The sequence below is a fragment of the Pipra filicauda genome, unplaced genomic scaffold, assembly GCF_003945595.2.
Source record: "Pipra filicauda isolate LSUMZ 115617 unplaced genomic scaffold, ASM394559v2 scaffold168_size1973030_pilon, whole genome shotgun sequence".
NCBI classification, from domain to species: Eukaryota; Metazoa; Chordata; class Aves; order Passeriformes; family Pipridae; genus Pipra; species Pipra filicauda.
The window spans coordinates 1,148,588-1,171,696 of record NW_024104195.1 but is presented as its reverse complement, the minus strand read 5'-3'; the positions used below and the strand labels follow the sequence as shown (position 1 = coordinate 1,171,696).

General features: G+C 40.9%; 3 protein-coding genes and 1 long non-coding RNA gene across 4 annotated transcripts in view; 2 read left to right on the top strand and 2 right to left on the bottom strand.

Moving 5' to 3' along the window:
* The window catches only part of LOC113983423 (fibrillin-2-like), a 29,480-nt gene extending 22,375 nt beyond the window's left edge, over window positions 1-7,105 (bottom strand). Inside the window, 2 exon segments of the mRNA XM_027712528.1 lie at window positions 2,733-2,858; window positions 6,934-7,105. Coding sequence (XP_027568329.1) covers window positions 2,733-2,858; window positions 6,934-7,105 — 298 coding nt within the window.
* A 126-nt stretch (window positions 7,106-7,231) lies between these two features.
* RIOK2 (RIO kinase 2) lies at window positions 7,232-16,861 on the top strand. The gene is made up of 10 exons (XM_027712562.2): window positions 7,232-7,382; window positions 8,437-8,575; window positions 9,405-9,521; window positions 10,435-10,610; window positions 11,760-11,848; window positions 12,524-12,715; window positions 13,099-13,191; window positions 14,102-14,638; window positions 15,567-15,660; window positions 16,549-16,861. Exons 1-10 carry the CDS (start codon window positions 7,317-7,319, stop codon window positions 16,708-16,710), a joined length of 1,665 nt encoding a protein of 554 aa, XP_027568363.1. The 5' UTR covers window positions 7,232-7,316; the 3' UTR covers window positions 16,711-16,861.
* A 1,534-nt stretch (window positions 16,862-18,395) lies between these two features.
* Window positions 18,396-19,465, bottom strand: LOC113983445. Its single transcript, XR_005562868.1, has 2 exons — window positions 19,406-19,465; window positions 18,396-18,510 (listed from the first exon to the last, which is right to left on the bottom strand). It is a non-coding gene; the product is annotated as an uncharacterized LOC113983445 (long non-coding RNA).
* Window positions 19,466-19,759: 294 nt separating this feature from the next.
* LOC113983443 lies at window positions 19,760-20,919 on the top strand. Its single transcript, XM_027712563.2, has one exon. It carries the CDS (start codon window positions 19,822-19,824, stop codon window positions 20,746-20,748), a length of 927 nt encoding a protein of 308 aa, XP_027568364.2. The 5' UTR covers window positions 19,760-19,821; the 3' UTR covers window positions 20,749-20,919.
* Window positions 20,920-23,109: the final 2,190 nt, after the last annotated feature.

Genomic DNA, 23,109 nt, shown 5'->3' with positions numbered 1-23,109 from the left:
AATGGCCTTTTCCAAAGTTTTTCAGCTCTGTGTCCAATAGAGCTCATGAGAGCCCATGTGCCTTGAATCCTCTCATGACTTTCCCAGTAGTGGAAGGAGTCATCCTGACTACAGTGGAAAGTCTATAAACTGGGAAAAATTTATAATGTGGCTTCTTACTAATTTATAATAAGGCTTCTTACTAATGAGGAGCCTGGAGCTGGATTAATTTTAAAGTTCATATTTTCCCAAATGGCTTAAGTTATCCAGTTACATCTCTACACGAGGGCAGACACACAGAGTTACACATGCAAGTTGTGCCCATGTGCTTTGGAAATCCTTTAAACCCTCTTTACTGACATACAATTGCCATTAATTTCTGAATGGTTAGTTCATGTAAACTGTTATCTAAGGCTCAAAACAAATCTGGGAAACCTTTTTACTGATGACTTAAAAAAAAAAATGAAAAAAAAGAAACACAGGAATATAAAACAAGCAAATAGCCCAGCAAAGCAAGTTTATTGTTTAGCATAGCTCTATGAAAATCCATTATGGTACAAAAAACACAACATGAACTTTCACGCTTATTCTAACAATAGCTATTTTTTTTCCAGGAAGAACAGAAGAAAAACCTCTAACTCACAAAATACATCTGGATGCTTAAGGGTAGAGGATACAACAAGGGATCTCAAATCTCTCCTTCTTAAATAAGAGAACTGCTGTTATAATAAAGAAGGTCTGAACAGTTAGTGTAAGAATTCAGCATTTGCCTCTGAACACTGGAGCCTTAACTAGTTACTGACTGCAACTTGGATTTTGTCCTTTGTAGCCACTAAGTAACATTTGATCTCCTTCCATACCTAAAGAAGGGAAAGGAGCGAGCAGAGTACTCCATACCACACCATTTCTACACAATGTTTTAAATAAAAAACTTCATAAAAATAATGCGGTGTCTTATTAAATAATTTCTCTGTACACAGTTTCTAACTCATAGGACACCAATTCCTTACATCCTTCCCAATTCATATATGTATTATATAAATGATGTAACTTCACTCAAATGGCCAGTCCCACTAGAAGTATAATTGTTTGAAGGACTAGCTATAGTTCTATCCTATAAATCTAATACTGAGTGATTATGAACACTTAATTAAACAAACAAACAAGCATGAATAAAGCTATGGCTTGGCTTTCATTCTCTGCTCCATTGTTGGATAACGGTATTATCCTGGTGTAATTTTGGCAGTACTATCGGGCTGTGAAGTGTAGGGAAATGGACAAGCAACAGTTTCATGATGTCTTTTTTACCCAGAAAATTTAGTACAAACTGGGTAGGGCAAATTGTATTTGCATAATTCCCTGTGTGGAATTATCTGACCAGGGAAGCTAATGGGGAAGCTGTGATCAGGGACTAATTTCTGCCACAGACCGAAGTGGTAGGGGCTTAGAAGAAACAAAGCCAGAGCATATGACCCGTTCTGCAGTAGGCTGCCAACAAAACAGGAAATGAAACCCACTGATTACTGAACCATGAAATAATAGAAAATATTTCAGACTGCAGATAATGTTTCACTTCTACTATGCATGGTCCCACAAGCATCACAGATTTTTAAGCAGATCTGTCTTAAAAATATATTCACCTTTTCCTATAGATACCATCAGGGAGAAATGCTGAACAGCATTTTCAAAAATTAAAGCAGAGCTTTACATAGGTTAAAGAAGTAGAATGCAAAGAATTAACTTTTAATTACTGTTTTCAGAAGAAAGGAAACATATCACTAAGTTCTCCTTTTGGCATCAAAGGTGGATAGCACATGCCAGGCAAAAAACCAACATATACAAAATGACCTGCATTTTTTGGATCTTTACGAGAACAACTATTTAATGTATTTGAACTGCATCCTTGCCTGAGAGTAGCTCCTTCACATGGAGCTCTCCTAGGGTTAACAGCAGAAAAACCATGAGCACTGCCAGGGGCAGATTACAGATATCATCAGAACAGGAACTCTATTTATTGAACTCCTACTGTCCATCATAACAGATATCCAGATGCTGTCTGCTTTGATGAGATATTGTATTAAAAATGCATTTTTTGAGAGGGGGATGGACTTCCACCTCAACTGGTTTGGGTAAAAGCACTTTTACCTGACTCCTGCTGTACCAAGTCTCATGGACTAATAATAAATACACCATGGATAAGAGAATCAAAAATGCAAGTGCACTTCTTGGTAAGTAACTATGGATAGATAGAACAGATTATAGGAATGGATACACAGTGAAGAGCTGCCTCTGAGAAAGAGCCACAAACAGGCTGAGAGCCTGTGGGTAAAAATCGAAGACTAGACCAACAAGGGACGCCTGGTATTTGGGGTCTACTCAAGCCATCTCCAGGAAGGTCTAGAAAAATGGATTGCACAAAGCAACTAATTTTATCACCAGGGTGGGGAAAACTTATCTATAAAAATATTCCCCCACAAAGGCCAGGCAGTACCCCCAGGATTCTGGACACCCCATCACCAATGCAAGAGCCAGGACTGGTGATTCCTCCCTCCCTCCCTCCCTCTGTCCCTCTCTTTCTTTCTCCCTTTCTCCCTCCCTGTGAAGAGGAAACAAAAAGCACAGCTCAATGATGTTATGTCTGTCCAAATCAAACAACTGCAACTATTCAAAGTATTCAGTAATGTTCATTACTAAAGTGCTCTAATGCTTTACATGACCACTTTTTAGGTATGTTCCCTTACAACATCACTTACCATCACATTTTTGAGTTTCCTTGTTCTGTTTGTGACCAACAGGACACTTGCACTCATAAGAACCTACTGAATTAATGCAGTGTCCTCCTTGGCAGACTCCAGGGATAGCCTGGCATTCATCAACATCTACAAAGACAAAAACCCAAATGATTACTTGGCATAAGATATATAAGTCACTTTCAGTAACTTCCTGCTGTATTTTATTAAGTGCTACATCCAGTTCAAATTACGTTGGGGTTTTTTTGTTCCCTACCCTCATTTGCTTATACTGTGTGGTGCTCCCAGTTGACATCTGGCAAGAATACAGCACTCTTTTTCAGGAGGATGTTCATTATCTCAAAGCCCTTACAAGGCACTAAAATTCCACCTGAGTTTGTGGATTATAGTCCTTCTTCAGTTTTTATTCCTCCTGGTGTTTGTGCTATAGATAAAACCTATGATATATGCCTTGTCCATTCACGCACTTTTTCGTTTAAGCAAGTATAATTTCCCACAGTCAAGGAAGAAGGTAAGGGTTTTTTGCAATTTTTTTTAATCACTGGACCTGGGTTTAAGTACATTTGCTGGAGTAGTTTGCACTTAGTTCCTGGATCTGTGCTGACTTACCACGCTATCGTGTCCAAATGCAACAGTTAGACTGTAAATTAATTAAGGACTTCACCAAAGGCATAAACTTTCTATATTTTTTTCTTCTAAATAACTAATGCTTGGTGCTACTTGTTTACTTGGAAAACAAACATTTCATCTCTAAAGTATTTTAAGGAATGGGGACTGGACTAGATGATCTCCAGAAGTTCCTTCCAATCCTAATTTTTCTGTGATTCTGTGGATCTTGACATGACTTAACAGCATCTAGGCAGAAGATGGGTCCATCATTTATAGATACACAGCCCACCCAGCAGCTCCCTTCTGAGTAAAAACATATGGTGTTTGTCTTTTGACCCTTGGGCCTCAAAATGCATTTATCACATAGAGGATACCTGTGCCTCGTGTCACTTATTAATGCTTATTTAATTAAGTTTACTGTGCCAGCAGATCACTGTCAAAAGAAAACCCACTGTGTGTCTGACACAGTTTTATAAGTCGAAGATGTCAAGAAATAGTAAATTAACAGCAGCAGCAGCAGGCAATGAATACTTTCCAGAAACAGAAAAAGTATCACTGGAGCCTTGAGGTGACCAAAATTTTAAGATCTATTGATTCCATTTATTTCTTTCAATTCTTTTAAAAAAAGACAAATGGATGCTGATCTTTCTAAAATCGAAAAGCCAATCCAAATTATGTATTGCTATGCAGTGCCTCTCCAGTGAAGAAAATAGAAATGGCATCAATATGAAAGGTGAAATTTTTGAATCACAAGCACTCCCTTGCTTTTTTCTGCTAATAGCAATCTTAATGTAATCTTGTATGTTAATTATTCTACATCATATTTAAATGTAAAGATAATAAGCATATTCAGCTTTAGTGTTAGCTTAAAAACATATATACACACTGCAAGTCTGATGCCTTTTTTGGTTTTTTTTTATTTGGCAGTATCACCTTTTGCTGAAAACACAAGTTTGTTACAATATATCACTGGTGTTTTGGAATGGAAAAAAGTCCAAAAGAACAAACGTATTTTATTAAAAGGGTATGTTTTATCAATTGCTTCCTAAATGCCATTTTAAGACATAAGAATTTTTTTTTCTGAAAATACAACCAATTTGAAATGAAGCATAGTCTTATTTAATTTTTTTGTAGCTTTGACAGTCAGGTTAAGTCACACAGGAGTTTTAGAATTATTAATTATCCATTTCCTCACACTTTGAAACCCCAACCACATTAACAGAATAAACTTCTTGTCATAAATAGAAAATTATAGTAATTTTCTCTTTAGATACAGTCCTGCATACGAAGGTTCAATATGCTACAGATTAGGTAGAATGTTTCCATGTGTTCACAATCTAATACCTGGTAAGTGAAAAAAAAAAATGGTTTTGTGCTTTTGCAGAGTTTTCTCTGCAAAATGCTTGTGGGATTTGCACAGCAGAGCTGAAAGTCAAATCCTCATCAGAGCATTTTCTCAGAGCCCCACAAGCTGTACCCTCATTTTTGAGTGTGAAATGGTGCAAAACAATTTGTCAAAATAAGTGACATGCTGCTCTCTTCTGATTAAATTTGATCTAGGAGTAGCTGCACTTGCAGTGAAAGAAGAGATGTGAGAAAAACACTAAATGGACTAAAAATGGGGCTTGGCAAGTGGATGGATGAACCCTCTACTGCGTGGCAAATACAGCATCCCACATCAAAGCAAGAGATATGGAGAGCCTGAATAAAAGCAACTTGAATTGCATCTGTGTATTTTAGGGTAATAGTGAAAAGAAGAGTGGCATATAATGCAAGTAGCAGATTTAAAGCATGCAGGGCACGCTTCTCCTGTAATTAAGCCATGAAACCTCTTGTTGCCCAGTTTTGTGTCACACTGATCTTTTCAAATGTTCGAAAACAATCCAAGCCCCAGAAAGACAAGTACCGTGGAGAGCTATCAAACACAACCAAATGTTCAGGAAGTGTCTGAGCTGCAAACTGCTGGATGTGCTGCAAAAGTATCACATGCATGCCTTTGTCTGATGCCCTCTCCTAGGTATCTCTCACAGGCAACTACCACTGACTAATTTCTGGCATCTTCAGTGCTCACCTTAGTGAAGGATTTCTCCTCTAAGTGCAAAATATGAATGGCAACTAGATACTAGGTGTTTCTCAGACCTACAAGCAGAAAAAGGTTCAAAAATAAGATATGATCATACAGAAATATGTACACGTTGAGCCATTTGTCTGATTAGTGTGACTATTTTGATCATAACTTCCTTACTGATTATTTCAACACCCAACTGACATGAAACGTGTTTCCAGCTGTAAATCAGCTGTAAATCAGCTGAAAATCTGACTGCTTTTCCAAACTATCACAAAAAAACCCAACCAACAAACCACTAACTGAAAACCAACTGACTGGCATCCTTTAAAACGCAATTTCTTCAAATGCATTGTAAAATACCCCTGGTATAAAACATTTTTAAATGCAGTCAGTTTATGAAGACCACATTTGTTTCTGTACTGAAATATTTTATTCGTATTCCTTTAAACACTCATGAATGATACTAAAATTTAAAATTATACAAATTGTGTCACATTTTAATACCTGTCAAATTCAGTGCATTTTTGTGCATAATGTATGAAACAGGATGATCTACTATTAATGTTTGTAGGCAAACCTCTTCATACCAAAAACAAAAAAAGGGAAGATTTTTGGCAAGTAATGTTGTGAGCCCAGAGATGGATTTTGATATGTAATAGAGAAGAAGAGCAGTTTAGTGGGAAAAGGTTTTGAATATTCATGTTAAATACATCATGAAGACTTGATAATTTTTATACAGCTGACAGCATTCATTTTAAGGTTGAATTTTTAATACTGTTCTACTGGTCCTACATGACCATTTCTGACCAGCTCCTGTGATACAACATTTTCCATCATACAGACTCCTGTGATTGATTAGGTAACTTAACAATACACACTTGACAACTAAAGAGGAAGTGAAGGACAGCTCTAAATGAAAGAAGAAGGAAAAAAGCATGTTTAATGCAGGAATCTGGGCTTAGTAGCTTTTAGCAAAATTCCAGTTTCCACCAGTACTGCTATCATGTCCATTTTAAGCACATTCTCGTTCTCCTCCGGCTGGAACAGCAGAAGCAGCTCTTTTCCAAAAGCAAGACTCCAAGGTTTGCACACACACATTTTAATATAATTGATATTACATCAGTTATAAGCAGATAAAATATTTTTATAGCATTGGTATAGCATTATCTGGAGACCATAAAGCTCTTTTTTCTGATATAAAAAGAAGATAATTTCTCTATGAGAGAATTTTACAACCCTTCTCTTTGAGAGAAATTATCCTTTATGTTACATGTTTATATATGCTTGGATGCTTATATACGTTCGTATGTTTGTATAGTTGTATGTTTATATTTTGTATGTTTATATATGTTTGCATGTTTATATATGACTATATATACATGTATGTAATGTGTATTTATGTTTCGCTTTACTGTACGCGGCACTCAGTGCCCTGGTCTGGCTGACAGAGTGGTGTCGGGTGACAGGCTGGGCTGGATGCCCTTAGAACTCTTTCCCACCCCAAACGACACCGATTCCCTGGAATACCACATTTTCTCAGGCTGTCACGTGAGGAGGGAGCAGCGGCCATTCCTGGGGCAGGTCCTGGCAGCTGCGTGCGAGCCGCACAAACAACTCTCTCTCCGCAGCAGGGAGGGATGGAAGGCAGAAGATGCTGATTTGGGAGCGGCGTCTGGCTCCGTTTTGGCTCGTCGTCCATCCCGGCTCAGTAAGGAGGGAAGAGCACAAAGATCTTGAGCTGATCTGAGGCAGGAGCGCTCACGCAGCTGCCAGGACCCACCTGGGGAGTCGCTCTGCGCACGCGTCCCGCTCCCTTCCCCTCCTCCTCCCCCTCTTCTTCCCTGTTTTCCCTCTTTCTCTGTTTTGCCTCCTGTTTTTCCTCCCCTTGCCCCCCCCCCCCCACCGCGGCCATGGGGAAGCTGAACGTGGTGATGCTGCGGTATCTGTCCCGGGAGCACTTCAGGGTGCTGACGGCGGTGAGCGGGGCCGGGCCGGGCCGGGAGGGACCCGCGTGTGGTGTCCGTGCCCTCCCCCACTCCCCGAGGCTCCTCGCTGGGGGTTCCTGACGGGCAGGGACGTGGTCGGGCCGAAATCTGCTTCGGCCGCCCGGATGGGAGGGAGCGGTGAGGGCAGGGGGGCGCTGGGGGGTGCTGAGGTGGTCCCTGGGAGTGCCCAGGGGGTCCCGGGTGGTCCCTGGGGATGCTCAGGGGGTCACTGGGGCTGCCCAGGGGGTCCCGGGTGGTCGTTGGGGGTGCCCAGCGGTCGCTGGGGATGCCCAGGGAATGCTTAGATGGTCACTCGGGATGCCCAAGGGGTCCCTAGTGGTCCCTGGGGATGCCCAGGGGTTCCTGGGTGGTCCCTGGGGATGCTCAGGGTGTCCCTGAGGATGCTCAAGGTGTCCCAGGGGATGCCGAGGGGATCACTGGGGATGCCTAAGGGGTCCCGGCTCATCCCTGGGGACACTCTGGGGTTGCTCGGGTGGTCAGTCAGGATGACACCCAGGATGTCCCTAGTGGTCACTGTGGATGCCCAAAGGGTAGCTGCGGATGCCCAGGGGATCCCAAATGGTTGCTGGGGATGCTCAGGGGATCCTTGAGAATGCTCAGCAGATTCCTGGGGATGCTCAAGGGGTCACTAGGGATGCCCAGGGGGTCTTGGTTGTTGCTCGGGATGCTTAGGGGATGCTCAAGGAGTCGCTGGGGATGTTCAAGGTGTCCCTGTGGATGCCCAGGGAATGCTCAGGTAGTCACTGGGGACGCCCAGATGATCATGGAGGATGCCCAAGGGGTCCTGGGTGTTTGCTGGGGATGCTCAGCAGGTCACTGGGGATGCTCAGGTAGTCCCAGGATTTCCTTGGGGATGCCCAGGGGGTCACACACCCCCAGCAAGGTTACATCATCAGCATCACCAGGTCTCCACTCATGGTGGCTGGGACTAAAATCTAATGAGCCACTCTCATCTTCTGGCTGTAACTGAAGAATTCCCCAGGCTGGATTGGCTGACACATTATTTTTGTTTATCTGTTTTTAGGTGGAAATGGGCATGAAGAACCATGAAATAGTTCCTGCCAGCTTGGTCGCTTCCATTGCCAACCTCAAACACGGCGGCTGCAATAAAATTCTGAGGGAGCTGGTGAAGCACAAACTTCTGGCTTATGAACAAACCAAAAGTGAGTTTGGGTTTTGTGTTGGGACTCCCTTTCTCAGTCTGTTCCAAGTGCCTCAGCTGTACATGCACAACAGGTTGGGCTGTGTGAGTAGTTGTGACGCCTTCTCTTGGACTTGCCTGGGGATTGTGGGTTTGTTCAGCACCAAGTGTTGTGTCTGCTGAGCTGTGTATACCTACAGAGATGACAGGCAGAAAAGAGATGGACAGCTCACTTTTTTGCTCAGAATAAAATAAAAAGAACCATTTAAGGCAATGTTCAAGTGCATGTAGGAATCAACCCAAGTGAGTTTCATCCTTACAGTTCTGGAACAGACTGCAGAATCCTTGGACATTTTGCCCTCCAGGAACAGCTACTGAAGCAGTTTTTATTCCTTGCCACATGGAAAGTTGTGCAGGCCTTTCCCCATTCCCCTCAGCCTTTTAGTTGCACCTGGCCCTGCAAATATACTGGGGGAGTCTACAGGAAATATCTGTTCCTTTTGTCTCAGTTCTTCAGAGGACTAAGGGTTTCTGTAGTTCATTGCAACAATCCCAGGTCCCTGCTGTGTCACCTATATGTGTATCTTCCCAAATGCTGGCTTTTCCCAGGCTGTTTAAGGTACTGCCATTGCCTCTTTTAGAGACAGGTAGCACTTCTGTCTCTTGCACAGCTGTCAATTTTCATAAGTTGTGGGAATTGAAACATCTTTACCTTTCCGTCAAATTGGACTGATAAGGAGCTAAGGGGCGAAATATTACTTGGGTGTAAGCTGAAGCAAGACTAAAATGAGGCTTATTTTAAATGTGATGTATACATAATAAGGAATGAAATGTCTTTTATTTCTACCCAGCTGTCCAGGGTTACCGGTTAACTAATGCAGGATATGATTACCTTGCTCTGAAAACTCTCTCTTCCAGACAAGTCATCACTTCTGTAGGAAACCAGATGGGTGTTGGCAAAGAATCAGGTAAATAAAATAACATTTTTAATAATTTTCTTAAAGCAGATACAGCTTTAATGTTGCAAATATTTTGCTAGAAATTAGGTGAGTTTTCCTCTGGATAGTTGCATCAGTTAATCTGTGAAACACCAAGGTCAGTCGTTCAAATAGTACGTGAGGCTTTTGGCTACATGCGAATATTTCTTAACAAGAATGCTTTTGTCCTTTGCCCATTTTGTTTGGTTCTTAGTTCATCACTTAAAAAGGCGCTTTGCAGGCAGATGCTGCTTGTCTCGTGCTTTGTGAAGAGTTTCAAACCATTTTAGCAAAAACAAAATTTCAGCTTTTTCATCCCACTTAAAAATAAGGCAGTAAAGTAAAATAGGCTCAAAACCATTGGAATACTATCTTGGTTCTTCCTATGTTCATGTAATTTGACACAGGATGTAACTTCTGTAATTGGAGAAGGGGATTATTGGGGGACAACTGCTCGAAATGAAACACAGGCTATTTTAACAGTGTTTAAATTAAGAGTCTGCCCCCTTGGGTTGGTTGTCCACTCAACAGAAAGGAGTGGCTCCTCCAGAGTGTGATTAAGAACAGCATCTGCCCTGGATTTCCTTCAAGAAGAGCCCTTTGCTGTGCAGATAGTCCAGGAATGTTAAACCTGAATGTAGGAATCTTAAGCTGAAAGGTTTTTCTCTGAAAAGGTGAACTCTGAAACATGTTCCACGTCACATCAGTATTTCTTCTAGTGGAGTAACATGAACTCTTCAACAGTAACTTCTTCATGTTCAGATCTCTGATACACACGCTGTAAATTCAGCTGCCTTTACTGTAGTAGAACATGCCATGCCAGAAATGGTGAGAAGTAACAAAGTTACTGTGGCTTGTTAGATATCATTTGTTCCTTAGATCCGTGCCCTTGTGTGTCTTCTAGACATTTATATTGTTGCAAACGAAGAGGAGCAACAGTTTGCACTGAAATTACACCGCCTTGGAAGAACCTCATTCCGCAGTTTGAAGAATAAACGTGACTACCACAAGCACAGACACAAAATGTCATGGCTGTATTTATCTAGGATAGCGGCAATGAAGGAGTTTGCCTACATGAAGGTAGGTGGCCACTCATAGTGTCAGCAGTTGTGTAACAGACTGGAAGGTGCCTTTTGATCAGCCTGTTTTCAGGACTGGTAGGATTTAGGCTTTATTTTTTTCTTTCCCCTGATGGACTTAAAGTAAACATTTCAAAGACTTTCAGTACTATATGTTCTGTACAATTTCCATAGGCTTTGCCATGGAAGTCACATGGAACAGAAGCACAGTGTCAGTGAATTTGAGTTTGACATTGTTATTTATGGATAGATAATCTGTGTTTCACCAGCTCTGCAGTTTTTCCTTTAAAAGTCATTGCATAAACTTGCAAAGAGCTGAAATTTCTTAAAATTCTTTTATCTTTTAATCTACTGTTTTTTTCAGCTGTTGCTGTGCTATTGAGGGAAGTCTTTTAGTCCAGACTAGTGTTTTGATCTGAAAAGGCACACTTTGTCCTTCACTGTGGGGAAAAATTTAATTTCCAAGAATATATTGCCACTCTCAGAGCTATGGATTTTTTGACCTGCTGAAAAAACCACAGATAGTGTACAGCAATTGAAATATAATAGTGGAAAACTAGTTTTCCTTTCTTTTTTTGTGCTGTTCAAGAGTGGTATACATATTAAATATGATTTTCTGTTTTCTCCAAAAAAATCCTGTGATAGGCTCTACCAGTGGCCTCCACAGAGGGAGAAAGAACTAATATCCTCATTAGGACCTCTTTTTTGGTTTAGGTGGTCCAACTGGTAAAGCATTGTGTGGTCAGAACTTGTGGGAATATAATTGTGGGGGTCACGTTTCTCTGAACAGAGGGTTGGGGGATGGATTAATTGTGTGCTGAAAAGCAGTAATAGTGTAACGCTTAAATAACAAAAGGTGTATTTATATTACTTTAACATGGGACTCTGTCTTAGAAAAAAATTCACTGGTAACAACAGAATGAGTAAAAAGAGAATGAACCCATAAAAAAGTTGAGTGGGTCAAGTGAATGGATAAATGTCCATTAGAAAAGACAAACAGGAGAACTTCAAAATATTATGACTGACCTTTGGTTAATCTTCAATGTGGTGTAATGCTCATTATTAATACTTAAAAATGAACTTAGATGTCAATGTGTGATGTTTCGTTAGCTATTTAATTTTAATTTTTTATCGTGTTGCCTCTCTCCAGGCTTTGCATGACAGAAATTTTCCTGTTCCAAGGCCCATAGACTACAACAGGCATGCAGTTGTTATGGAACTTGTTGACGGCTATCCTTTGTAAGTAGTGGGGGTTTAATTTGCTGTGTTACAGAGACCCTAACAATGCTGAGTTAAGAAAGGTAACAGGTTTAGGGTTTTTCCTTGTCTTGTGAATGAATTCTGACTTCACCATGCTGAATAATGCCCTCCAGCCCATGCTCACTAGTATTCTATTTGATAGGGTTTTGCTTCTCTTATATTTTTATTCAGAGAGATGGTTTTTTCCTTAGTCCAAGTAAGGAATTTATTCCTTAATTACTTAACTTCTGATGAGAGCATAAGATTACCTAAAACAGGAGAGACATAAAAGTTTACTGATGCAATATTTAAATAGTGCATTATGACAGTGGTGCTTGATGGCAGTCAGTGAGTGTGAGTTTAAATGAGATTTAGCCTGGGTATAAGGAGACATTTTTCCCTGTTGAGGACAGAGAGGCAGTGGCACAAGTTGCTTGGGGAGGTTGCACAGCCTTTTTACATCCCTGGAATTTTTCTATCCCAACCAGACACAGACCTGAGCAATTTGGTCTGGTCTCAGAGTTGACTCAGCTTTGAGGAGGGTATTGGACCTGAGACCTGAGGGCCTTTTTAACTTGAATTACCCTGGCATTCTGTCAGATGTATTTCATATAACTTCTCTGTATTTTTAAGTTAAGTCTTCCAAAGTTCAGAATATTTTATTTAACTTTTCAGGTGCCAGGTGCACCACGTGGAAGATCCTGCTGCTGTCTACAGTGAATTAATGGATCTGATTGTAAAACTTGCCAATCACGGTCTGATTCATGGGGACTTCAATGAATTTAATCTCATCTTGGATAATGATGATCATGCCACTTTGATTGATTTCCCTCAGATGATGTCAACATCGCATGCAAATGCTGAGTGGTGGGTTCAAGTTTAAAGGTATTTTCTGAGTAAATGCTGTTGACAGCAAACAGTCAACCATGGCTTGTTTCCAAAAGTCTGTTTCTTTTTCTGTCACCGTTGTCATGCAGCACAAGCAACATTCCAAACAAAGAATAGGTAGAAATGTCTCTGTAGAATAAATACATAATTAATTGTTTTTCAGAGATAATAATATTGTTCAGTTAGGAAACAAATTTAAACTGCATCCAGTTTCTCTTCCTAGATTGTTATCTTGGGGTCACTGATAGAAATAATTAAAAAAAGAAAAGCAATAAAAGACAAGAAATGTAGGGTAAAAGTTTCTTATTGCAGTAGACTTTACTGATTTTTTTTTTGTTTGTAAAATTATGTGCTTTTTACAGGTATTTTGACAGAGATGTTAACTGTATTAAGGAGTTCTTTAAGAAACGTTTCACCTACGAGAGTGAGCTCTTCCCAACATTCAAAGACATCAGGTAGAAACAACCAGATGAACTTGAGTTCTCTTATTTATGGCATTAGTGTTGGTTTTGTGGAAACAAATGGGTGCCTGCGAGAGATGCATGTACAAGAATTAAAAAAAAAAAGGCCCAACTATGCAATTTTAAAGTATATTTTTGTCATTCCTGTTGTGTTTTCTTCAGCCAAAGTTACCGTAAGTGGTCTTCAAAAGCTAAAGTGTGCTTTGAAATGCTGTGCTGCCTCCTTTGTCTGTCTTCTTGCAACTAAGGAAGAGAGATCAATCTGAAAGCTTGATCCAAAAGATAAATGTCCAGTAAATGTTAACAGTGATGCAGAATCAGCCTATTTGACAGTTCTGATATATCGAGGATTAATCTGGGTTTCAATTTTAAGTCTGCTTTTAAAATGCTCATAAATATGGTGACTGCCTCTTCAAGCATTACATTCCAACTTTTCTTCCTAATGTCTTTTTTCCCTTTGGAAAAGTAAAGCAGTATTTCACTCATTTTAAGGCCGAAGCTGTTGCAATGAAAATGGCTTCCTTTCATTCTCAGCACTTTCCCAAAGGGATCTCAGACTTGAGTCAGTCTCTGTGTGTCAGCGACCCTCTGTTTGCTTCAACATACTTTGAACTTAAAACCAAATGGTTTTCCTGCTAAAGTAAAACAATTTCCTGTAAATAAACATAAATGCAGGTTGTGGAGATGGAATCATCTTCTGTAGAAGTTTTCTTCTCTCAGGTCACATTCTGTTTATATTTTACCTAAAGCACAGCATTATCGTGTGTGTTTCAGGAGAGTATGTCCTCTTTGTTAACAGGATAGGTAATTACAGTCTAACTTGATTAGCATTTTTAATCCAAAATGTAGCACATTGGTAGCTTGATAATTTAGCCTATTAAACGCAAACATCCCTCTTTCACAGGAGAGAGTGTTCTCTTGATAAAGAGATTGCTGCCAGCGGCTATGCAAGAGAAATGCAGGAAGATGATGACCTGCTTTATCCACCAGGTTCTGACAAGGATGACAACACAACAGAGGTACTAGAGCTTGTAGAAGATGCTGAGAACGAACTCAACTTCTTCAGCAAAGATGGAGAAAATAATGAAGACATGTATGAAGTCGGTGATCTGTCTGAAAGCAGGACCTCTGACAACGCTGTGTGTAGCAGTGAGGAAGAGGCTGATACAGATGAAAGTAGAGAAAATACACAAAGGCTGAGTATGGCAGAGTTGAGTTCAGCTTTGGAGAAAGCTGGAGGGCAGGCTATGCTTTGGAAATGCAATGGAGATGCAGAGAGTTCAGCGATTACTTCTTTTAAAGGCAAAAGCAAAAACAAAAGTGCTGCTGAAGTGGAAAATCAGAGGGGTCAAAGAGGGTCCTGTAAGGACAAGGAGAATGAAGATGAGTGCCCAGAGCTGGTTGACTCGTCAACTTTAAATGAGGATTTCAGGCATTACAGGTAAAGATTCATAATTACTATCTGTGGTTCCTCCCTTCCTCCCAGTAAAAGCAAATCTTTCAAGCAGCTCAAGAAGGACTGCTCTTCAGCTACCCTTGTTTAAACTGAAGACTAAAATACAGTTTATTTTGAAAACATTGCTGTGAATATCTTTCTCGTTGGTCTTATGATTGTCTAGCTGTGTAATAGTGTCTAATGAGAAAACAAGTGTTGCACTTCATAGACCAACCTATTTTCTGTGGTGGTTTTTCCCCCCTTTTTTACTTCCATTAATAGTGGTAGTGGAGTAGTTCTTTATGTTAAAATACTACTTCTTAATAACTTTTATGAGTAAGTTTATAATTAAAATACTCTGTGTCAAAGTGTTCTGCTGCTTACTCAGCTGAAGTTAGCTAAAACAAGTGCCTTGGACTGTAATATTAAAATATGTTGCACTGTTTGTTGTTCTAGCTTTTAATTCCTCTCCCAACATACTTAGAAATTCCTGCTTACCTTCCAACTAGCCCCTTGTATGTGAAATTTAACTCCTGAGTTTGCTAGCCCGCCATGTACCTGGATGCACAGATCAAGCTCACAGTCTTCATCTGGTTTTTTGCTTTTCAGTTAAAAGACTCAATAACTCAATTCAGTTAAATGACTCAAAACATTGTGTAGGATCTAAAATGTTTCTTTTTAGTGCCCTGAGGCTTCTCTTTGTGTGCATGATACATGTGACTGTTGTGCTACAAATTTCTTCCTTTCATGAAATGCCTGTTTTGAAAAACTAGTGTTAATATTTAAAATAGAAATATTTTGTAGCACTTGGCATGTTCTCTTGTGAGTTTTCAGGTTATATCCCAGAAGGTTAAGACTCAAACACGGTGCTCATAAAGGCAAAGGATGTTTGTCTTGCTAGTGGAATAATACATTGATGTATGTGTTTTATTAGTGAGGAGTGTGTCATTCCTGTTGCTGGGCACAGAACAAGGACTAAAAGTATCTCATCAGTGAGAAGTGTTGGGAGCTGCTCCACCATTCCTCCGGTAAATACTGTTGTTGTTATGCTCCTATTACTCTCAGACCATGTTAAATTGCACATAGCTGCCAGCACCTATTTGTAAAACTGTCCTCTGGCATTTATCATTTTTACAAAGACTGTTACCATGTCATCCATAGCAGAATGAAGCACAGGTGCAAGTACCATGAAATTTCATAAAACTACTGCAGTTCTATGTAAATGGCAGTCACTGTTTTTCAATGCTTATACTGTGGAGGCAGGAGACAGTCCTGACCTTGTGAATATTAACAGGAGAGAGCCTCACAACAGGAAAACTGGAGCAGGAATTGTAAATCACTCCTGACTGCCCATCTGCCTTAGCCACACTTGTGGCAAGGAGTTGTTGTTTTGCGTTAGAAGCACTCAGATCTTTGTAATATAAACTTTAGGAAAACCAGAGTGCTGACAAAAAATAGACACAAACCAAATAATTACTGCTGGACATGAAGTGTTCTAGAAGATTATCAGCTTTTACATTTTTGTGGAAGGAATGTGTTCTGCATCAAGAGGTACTGGTCCTTTATCATCTCTTTAAGAAAAGACACTTAAAACTCCGTAAGGCAGGATTTAAAATGCTATTTATTAGACCTAAGACTATGAGAAGACAATAGGATAGATAACCCCTTTAGATGCTGGGAATCCTTGGGGTATGGCATTTAACACACATGTAGCGCTCCATGCAGACTTTGTCCATAGCAAAGAATCTCCCTTTTCAGTCAGCTGATTTGTTTTATAATTTTTTTACAAGGAAGCAACTCTGCTCATCCTTTCTGCAGTCTTGTTCGTGTTGGTGCTGAAAAAGTGCTGTTGTTGTGTTGTGTCGTGGTGCTAAATGGTCTAAAGACACTTCTGATGCCGAATTGTTTGTTTGTAGGAACTGGTGAAACAGAAGATAAAACGTCAGCTGACCAAGCAGCAAAAGGCTGCTCTGAAGCAACGACTGCAAAAGGGAGAAGCAAATGTTTATACCAAACAACGCAGGGAAAATATGCACAACATCAAGTCAAGCTTGGATGCAGCCAATTTCTGGGGATAATTTATTAAAGCTGTTGTGGAACGTGAGAAATGTATACAGGTGAAAGAATGAAGCTAATTTACCAATACTTATCTTTTATAATGGAGCAGTTTCTTCTATGCAAACCCTGTGTTTTTCTGGAAGTTAATAAACCTCATTCTGGTTCCTGCAATTTTGACTTGGGGGAATTGTGTTTTGTGTTTCTGGTCAAAACCATTGACTGTAATTTACATTGTATAAGTGGTACTGGTTAAGATCACGGCAGTGATTTCCAACAGTATCTAGTTGTAAATCAATTGTACTTTGTAGTGCAGAGGATTTCTCTTAAGAGGGAAAGAAGGAAAATTTTTAAAACCAATTTCTGCAATTACACAAGATTTAAATACATGCATATGATGAATATGCATTCTCTGAAGCCAGCAATTCTCATATTTTCCTTCACTCTGGTATGTCACATAAGGATATCAACAGAGCCTGGCCATGGTGTCTCCACTCCACCCTCCATTTCATCCCCCTTAGCATGTGCTTAAGGCTGCAGATTGTGCACATGGGGAGTCATCGTGGAATAGGTTCCAGGCATGCTCTGCATTCCATCTGACTCCTAGCACATTACAATCCATGGAAAAGGATTCAATTTCTGTTTTCTCTTGGAATTCAGATCTGATTAATTCAGATGCATCTGTTAAGTGAAGGCCACTACACTTTCCGAACACAAAATATGTAGATAATGATTTGAATGAAGTGGCTAGTGAAAATAAACATGCCAGATCTTCGCATCAGAAAACATTTTTCTGTGAGTGTGATTGAAGCATTTGGATGAGATTCTTTTCTCACTTATGGTACCATAAGTCAATGGCAACTTCACTGAACTCAGCAAACAAGCCCAAAATTTAGTTTACTCGTTCCTCCCCTACTTGCAATCAGAAATTATGTAAGGTTTCAGGAAAGACAAGCTCTTTGTTAGTACCAGTCTTGACCTTTGACTCTACAGTTCTTTGTTTATAGTAAGGCTAAAAATGAATTAAAAAATTATCCTTGGTACCTATGCAAAGCTTCAGGAAGAGATTAAAGTGGAAAAACATAACTCCCTTGTAATCAGGATATTTTACTGTGTTTACATGCTGTATAGAATAGGAGTATTATATATTTATAGTATTTTAAAACCTTTTAGTCTCTAAAATGCCATCAGATACACTGTGATTCCCAATGGAAAGTCTTAAACATTTAGTTTAGCTTATAAAGTGAAGTTACTGACATTAAATAATATGAACTTTGTAGTGTGTCTTGTTAAACAAGCCCTATTATTGCTCCCTAATTGTAGCATGCTCAACCTTTACATTCCGTGAAAAGTGTTACATGTGAACAAATCCTAAATCTGTGGTGCAGACACATATGTTGAAATGGAATATATTTAGCATAAGTTAGTAAATGATGAAGTTGTTCTGTGTTGCTGTCTGCAATGTGGGGAGACCAGCTGGCCCAGCCTCCAGCAGCATTTTAAACCCTTATGCAGGCTGGTGTGTCCCAGAATTCGATGGCCAACATCTCAGCTCAGGTAAGATGTAATGAAAATAACTTTGGTTGCTTGTAAGCAATTTTTTTCAGTAGTGAATACTTCAGAAAATAGGCTTTTCTATTCCAATCTTAAAACCTTTATTGCATTTGCAACTGGCTATTTTGAATGCAGCAGGAATTGTAAAGCTGGATGTTTTTAATTATTATTTTATTAAAGAATCATTGAAGTATAGCCTTTCTCCCTTTTCATCCACAAAATAGAAGTCTCTTGAGTTATATCTCTGGCAGTCTAGGAGTGGTGAACCTCTGAAAAGATGAGAGTTTACACTATTAGCTAGCAGTATCAAAAAAAGAAGAAAAAAGGTAATAACAGGAAAAAAGTCCTTTTAGCAAGTACTAATTTAATGACATAATTAAATCCTAAAGGCTGACTAATGTCAGGAAGTTCAAAAGGCATCATATTTAAGGTAACAGATGCTAATTCTTGAATCCCCTGACTGATGGCTGATTCCATTTAAGCCTGTTCATGGGGCTTTTGTAGTCCAGAGCCTCTAAAGTATCATCTCATGAATCTTAACCTGCATATAATACCTAGTTCCCACTGACAGTAGTGAAGAATGCAACGTAGGCACAATTATCTTAGTTCTGTTCAGGAATGTGAATTTTGCAATAAGTTTTCCCTAAGTTTTATAAAAGATTTGACAAACACTTCTTATTTGAAGTCATATGTTCCAAAAGTCTTTTAACAGCCTGGGGAATGCTCACGCTTTCAAGAGCAGAAAGGTTTTTACATTTTAAGGGCAGAAAAATGTAGGCGTCTGAGGACCTTCAGAATTATTACAAAGCAATATTAGTCTTTCAGAAGATATTACTGATACATATCTGATGCAATGCATCTTTTAGCCAGTTTTATTTCATACAACCCTTTGCCTTTTATTGGCCACAATACTGAATACATCCAGTATATGTATTGGATATATCTGGATCATGGTCAATCCAAAGTTGCAGCTTTGAGAAGATTTTAAGCTTTTGACTATGATTAACTTGAAATTGTAATTGTTATTCTATTCTGGGAGCTGTTAAGTTGGTAAATAGTTAACTGGTTACTGAGCTAGTTAGATATGAAAAAAACTGAATGGCATGCAAGAACTATTTTGTTGAAGACACTGGAAGCTGTAGACTAGAGGAGTGTAATCAAAACCTCAATAGTAGAAACCAAGTGGTATTATACTTCGCTTTCCTTTTGTTTGTTTTTCTGTCCACTCCCTGTGAGCAAAAAACTTATGATGAAGATGTGTGTGTGAAGGCAAAAGGGAATGCAGGGATGGACGTCCCATTGTGACACCACTGGTTGGTGGATACATCACGGGGTGGTGGATTGTGACATCACCAGGGAATGGATTGAGACCTTGCATTCCTTGCTATTCATGTTCAGGTGCAAGACGTCCCATTGTGACATCAGTGAGTGGCAGATGTGACATGATTGTGATGTCATGTCCCTCTCTGATTATACCTGGGTGCTGCCAGAGCCTGGGTCAGATTGACTCCAGCCCTACAGTGCCTGTGAGTGGGAGCAGCTCCTGGTCCTCAGCTCCCCCCCACGTGCTGGGACCAGACATGGCCACGGAGACACAGTGGAGCTGCCCCATCTGCCACAACACTCGGAATGATGTGGCTTCCATTCTGCCCTGCCGCCACCAGTTCTGCCTGGGCTGCATCCTGCGGTGGGCAAAGACAACCCCAGCGTGCCCACTCTGCAGCAGGCCAGTGGAGACTGTCAGGTTCTCTGAGCGGGGTGAGCAGGATTACATCCAGTTTGAAATCACAGCCCCCAAGGAGCAAACGGAGACCAACCACCAGGCAAGGAGAGCTCGCTTCTGCCTGGCTGAGAACAGCCCCCAGCGCCCTGTGGTGCCCAGTCTACCTTCTCCACAGGGAACACTGTCCCCAGCTGGACAGGAGGATGCAGGGACAGAGCCCGTGGGTGGCATCCTGCCTGAGGTGTGGGCAGCACTTTTCCGTTGCCGACAGCACCTCCTGGACCCTGCACGGTCCTGGCTGCGCCAGAGGCTGGCTGCACTCTACGGGGAGCAGTGGTGGAGGGTAGAGGCTGCAGAGGGATCCATCCTGCACGGCCTCTGCACCTGCGGGCTGCATGCTGAGGTCCTGGTGGAGGTGCTGGAGCCCCTTCTCAGCAGGCACACAGCACCACTGATCCATGACATCATCAGTGTCATCGTGAGCCAGTGCAGCCAGGAGGCACAGAGGCTGCAGGGCTTCCATCACACCAGAAACGAGGACAACAGGCCTGCGGCCAGTGCCGGCTCCAGCAGCTCCCAGGACAGAACTCCCACCAGCAGCCCTGCAGGCTCCAAGGTGGAGGAGGGAGCTGGTACATCACGCACTGGCCTCCAAGGGAGTCCCAGCTGCCCCAGAGCTGTGCCTGATCCTGCAGAGCAGGACCAGCGCCAGGAGGGGCTGGAGCAGCCAGAGGGGGCAGGTCCCTGTGCCCAGGGCAGCAGCCACAGCCCTTCTGCTCCTTGACAGGGCAGGGACTACTCACCCAGGGGATCCCAGCAACCCTCAAAGAGGAGGGTCCCTAGCCCTCAGGATTCTCCTTAGCCGAGCAAGAGGTGGCCTCGCAGGTGGCAGCAGCAGGGCTCCAGAAACTCTTTAGCCAAGCAGAAGCAAATAAATTACTATTTCCCTGACAAAGTCTTGGGGTGCTGCTTTCTCCCCCTTATGGTGCCTTTCCCTGCCCCTCAGGCCCAACAGTCATCCGAGGGCCCACAGAGCTCCCAGGGCCATTCCAGCAGCACCTCCTCACACGGAAGTCCCACTGCAGCTGCTGTGGGGGAAGGGCTTCTAAAACACTGGTCATCCTGTGAGATGTGTGGGGCTGCCTGCAGACAGGACTCACCCCACAGGAGCCTGGGTGGCAAGAACATGCTCCCAGGAGGAGGCTACCTCACCTGGTGGCCTTCTCTGAGGGACTGGCCTTGTCCCAGTAGACAAGGGAAGGGTTGCAAGTGCCACTGATCTGGAATTCTGTGAGGCCTTTGACACAGTTCCTACAACATCCTTCCCTTCAATGGCAGAGAGATAGATTAGGACAAAGGATTAAAACCGAGTGTGGGTCAGCAGGTGTGTAAGCATAAATCCTGCTTAAAATAAGGAATCAAAATGTATCCTGAAAAGCAGGACCAGCGCCAGGATGAGCCATCTCTCTCCAGCCTGCTAATCACAGAGACATGGACATAGAAAAGGACTTGGAATGGTTGCCAGAGGCCAGCAGCCAGGCAGGGACAGCTGCCAGCACCCTGAAAACAGCTTTAGATATATCAGTGTCTTCAGGTTCTCTGGGGTTTCTTTGTTTGGTCGGTTGGTTATTTGGTTTTGTGTTGATTGGTTCATTCCAGATGATCTTCATTTTCATTAGGGCTCATTAGCTGCTGACACACTGCTTCAGATAAGTCTAGAATAAACATTTTCATGTATATTTTCCTCAGAACAATCATTTTTATCTTCCTTCTGACAAGAATGTTTAAACATTCTTTTAAAAAGATTTAATCTCTCAACTGCTGTGGGAGAGAGCAGGGTTTTTTCTGCATTAGAAAACAGTTGCTTAAACAGTACTAGGTGACTAATTTCCAAGTTATATATACACTCACAGCAGAGAAGCCTGTTATCATAGGGTAACCAGTTCTTTGACTTTGTCATGTTTAAATCCTAAGGTTTTTATTCCAGCATCTTTAAAATTGGCAGTGAATGTGACCGGAGAGCATCTTTTGGCATTACATGCCATGTTAAAAAGATTAGTAACCTTACTCTTCTGGTTTTTTTTTCCTTTTGCTGTTGTTTTCTTTGCCTTTGCTTGCAGGACTCTCTATTCCACATAGTCTTTCTACTGGAATCTCATTGCAGCTATACACTCATAATTTCAGAGGGGTCAGTAGTACTGTATCATATTTTTTCTAGTTCATGAACTTCATTAATTGTGACCTCTCTCATTAGTTTTCACACATTTTTATTTTGATTCATAATGATCGTCTTTGTTGTGGTATTTATCTACTCCCCTAATCCAATTCAATTAATACCACATTCACTTTGCAAAGTGATCAAGCATTTGAAATCTGTATTCATATTCCGCACACAGAATCACATTGCATAGTTTATGCTTTACGTTCAATTCAGAGATAGAAAGGTTGCATGGGAAAAAAAAAAGGCAAGCAAAAACTCTAGGTACCTGGAGAATATTCTTATCATTATTACAAATAATTACAGAAATTGAAAGGAAGAACGCAAATTTAATTCTCAGTGCAGTATCTATGACCAACTGGTAACTATAATCCCCAAGATTTAGTGAAGTGCGTAAATGTGAGCTAAATGTTGATGGACCGGAAGATACTGTTACTGTAAAATGCTAAAAATTTGCTGTCACTTCATTAAAAAAAACACAGAAACAAACAAACAAACGAATGCCCACACTTTTTTTTTTTTTAAATCTTACCTATAGTAATGTATTTTGATTTTTTTCTCAATGCCTTCTACCCAGCCAGTGTCCACCACATCCCCACCATGCTACATCCAATCAACTGTAGCAATCAAAGATAAAAGAGTGGACAAGTCTGTCACAAAACTGAGCCTTCTGAAAGAATGATTTCTGTTAGAGACTCCATCAGCTCTTTCTGATTAAATCTCTTTCCTCCATTAATTCCCAGTTCTCATAAATACTACACAAATTCATCCTTAATTAAGGGCCTTTTGTCATGGTGAATGTGTTTCTTTATACTCTGCTTGATTGAGTTGATTCTGAATTCGGCCTATTCTTTTGTTCTACTTTTTTTCTTAATTTTCAGATTTCTCACTCAGAACTACAATGCCACAATCAAAAGCTTAGCTTCT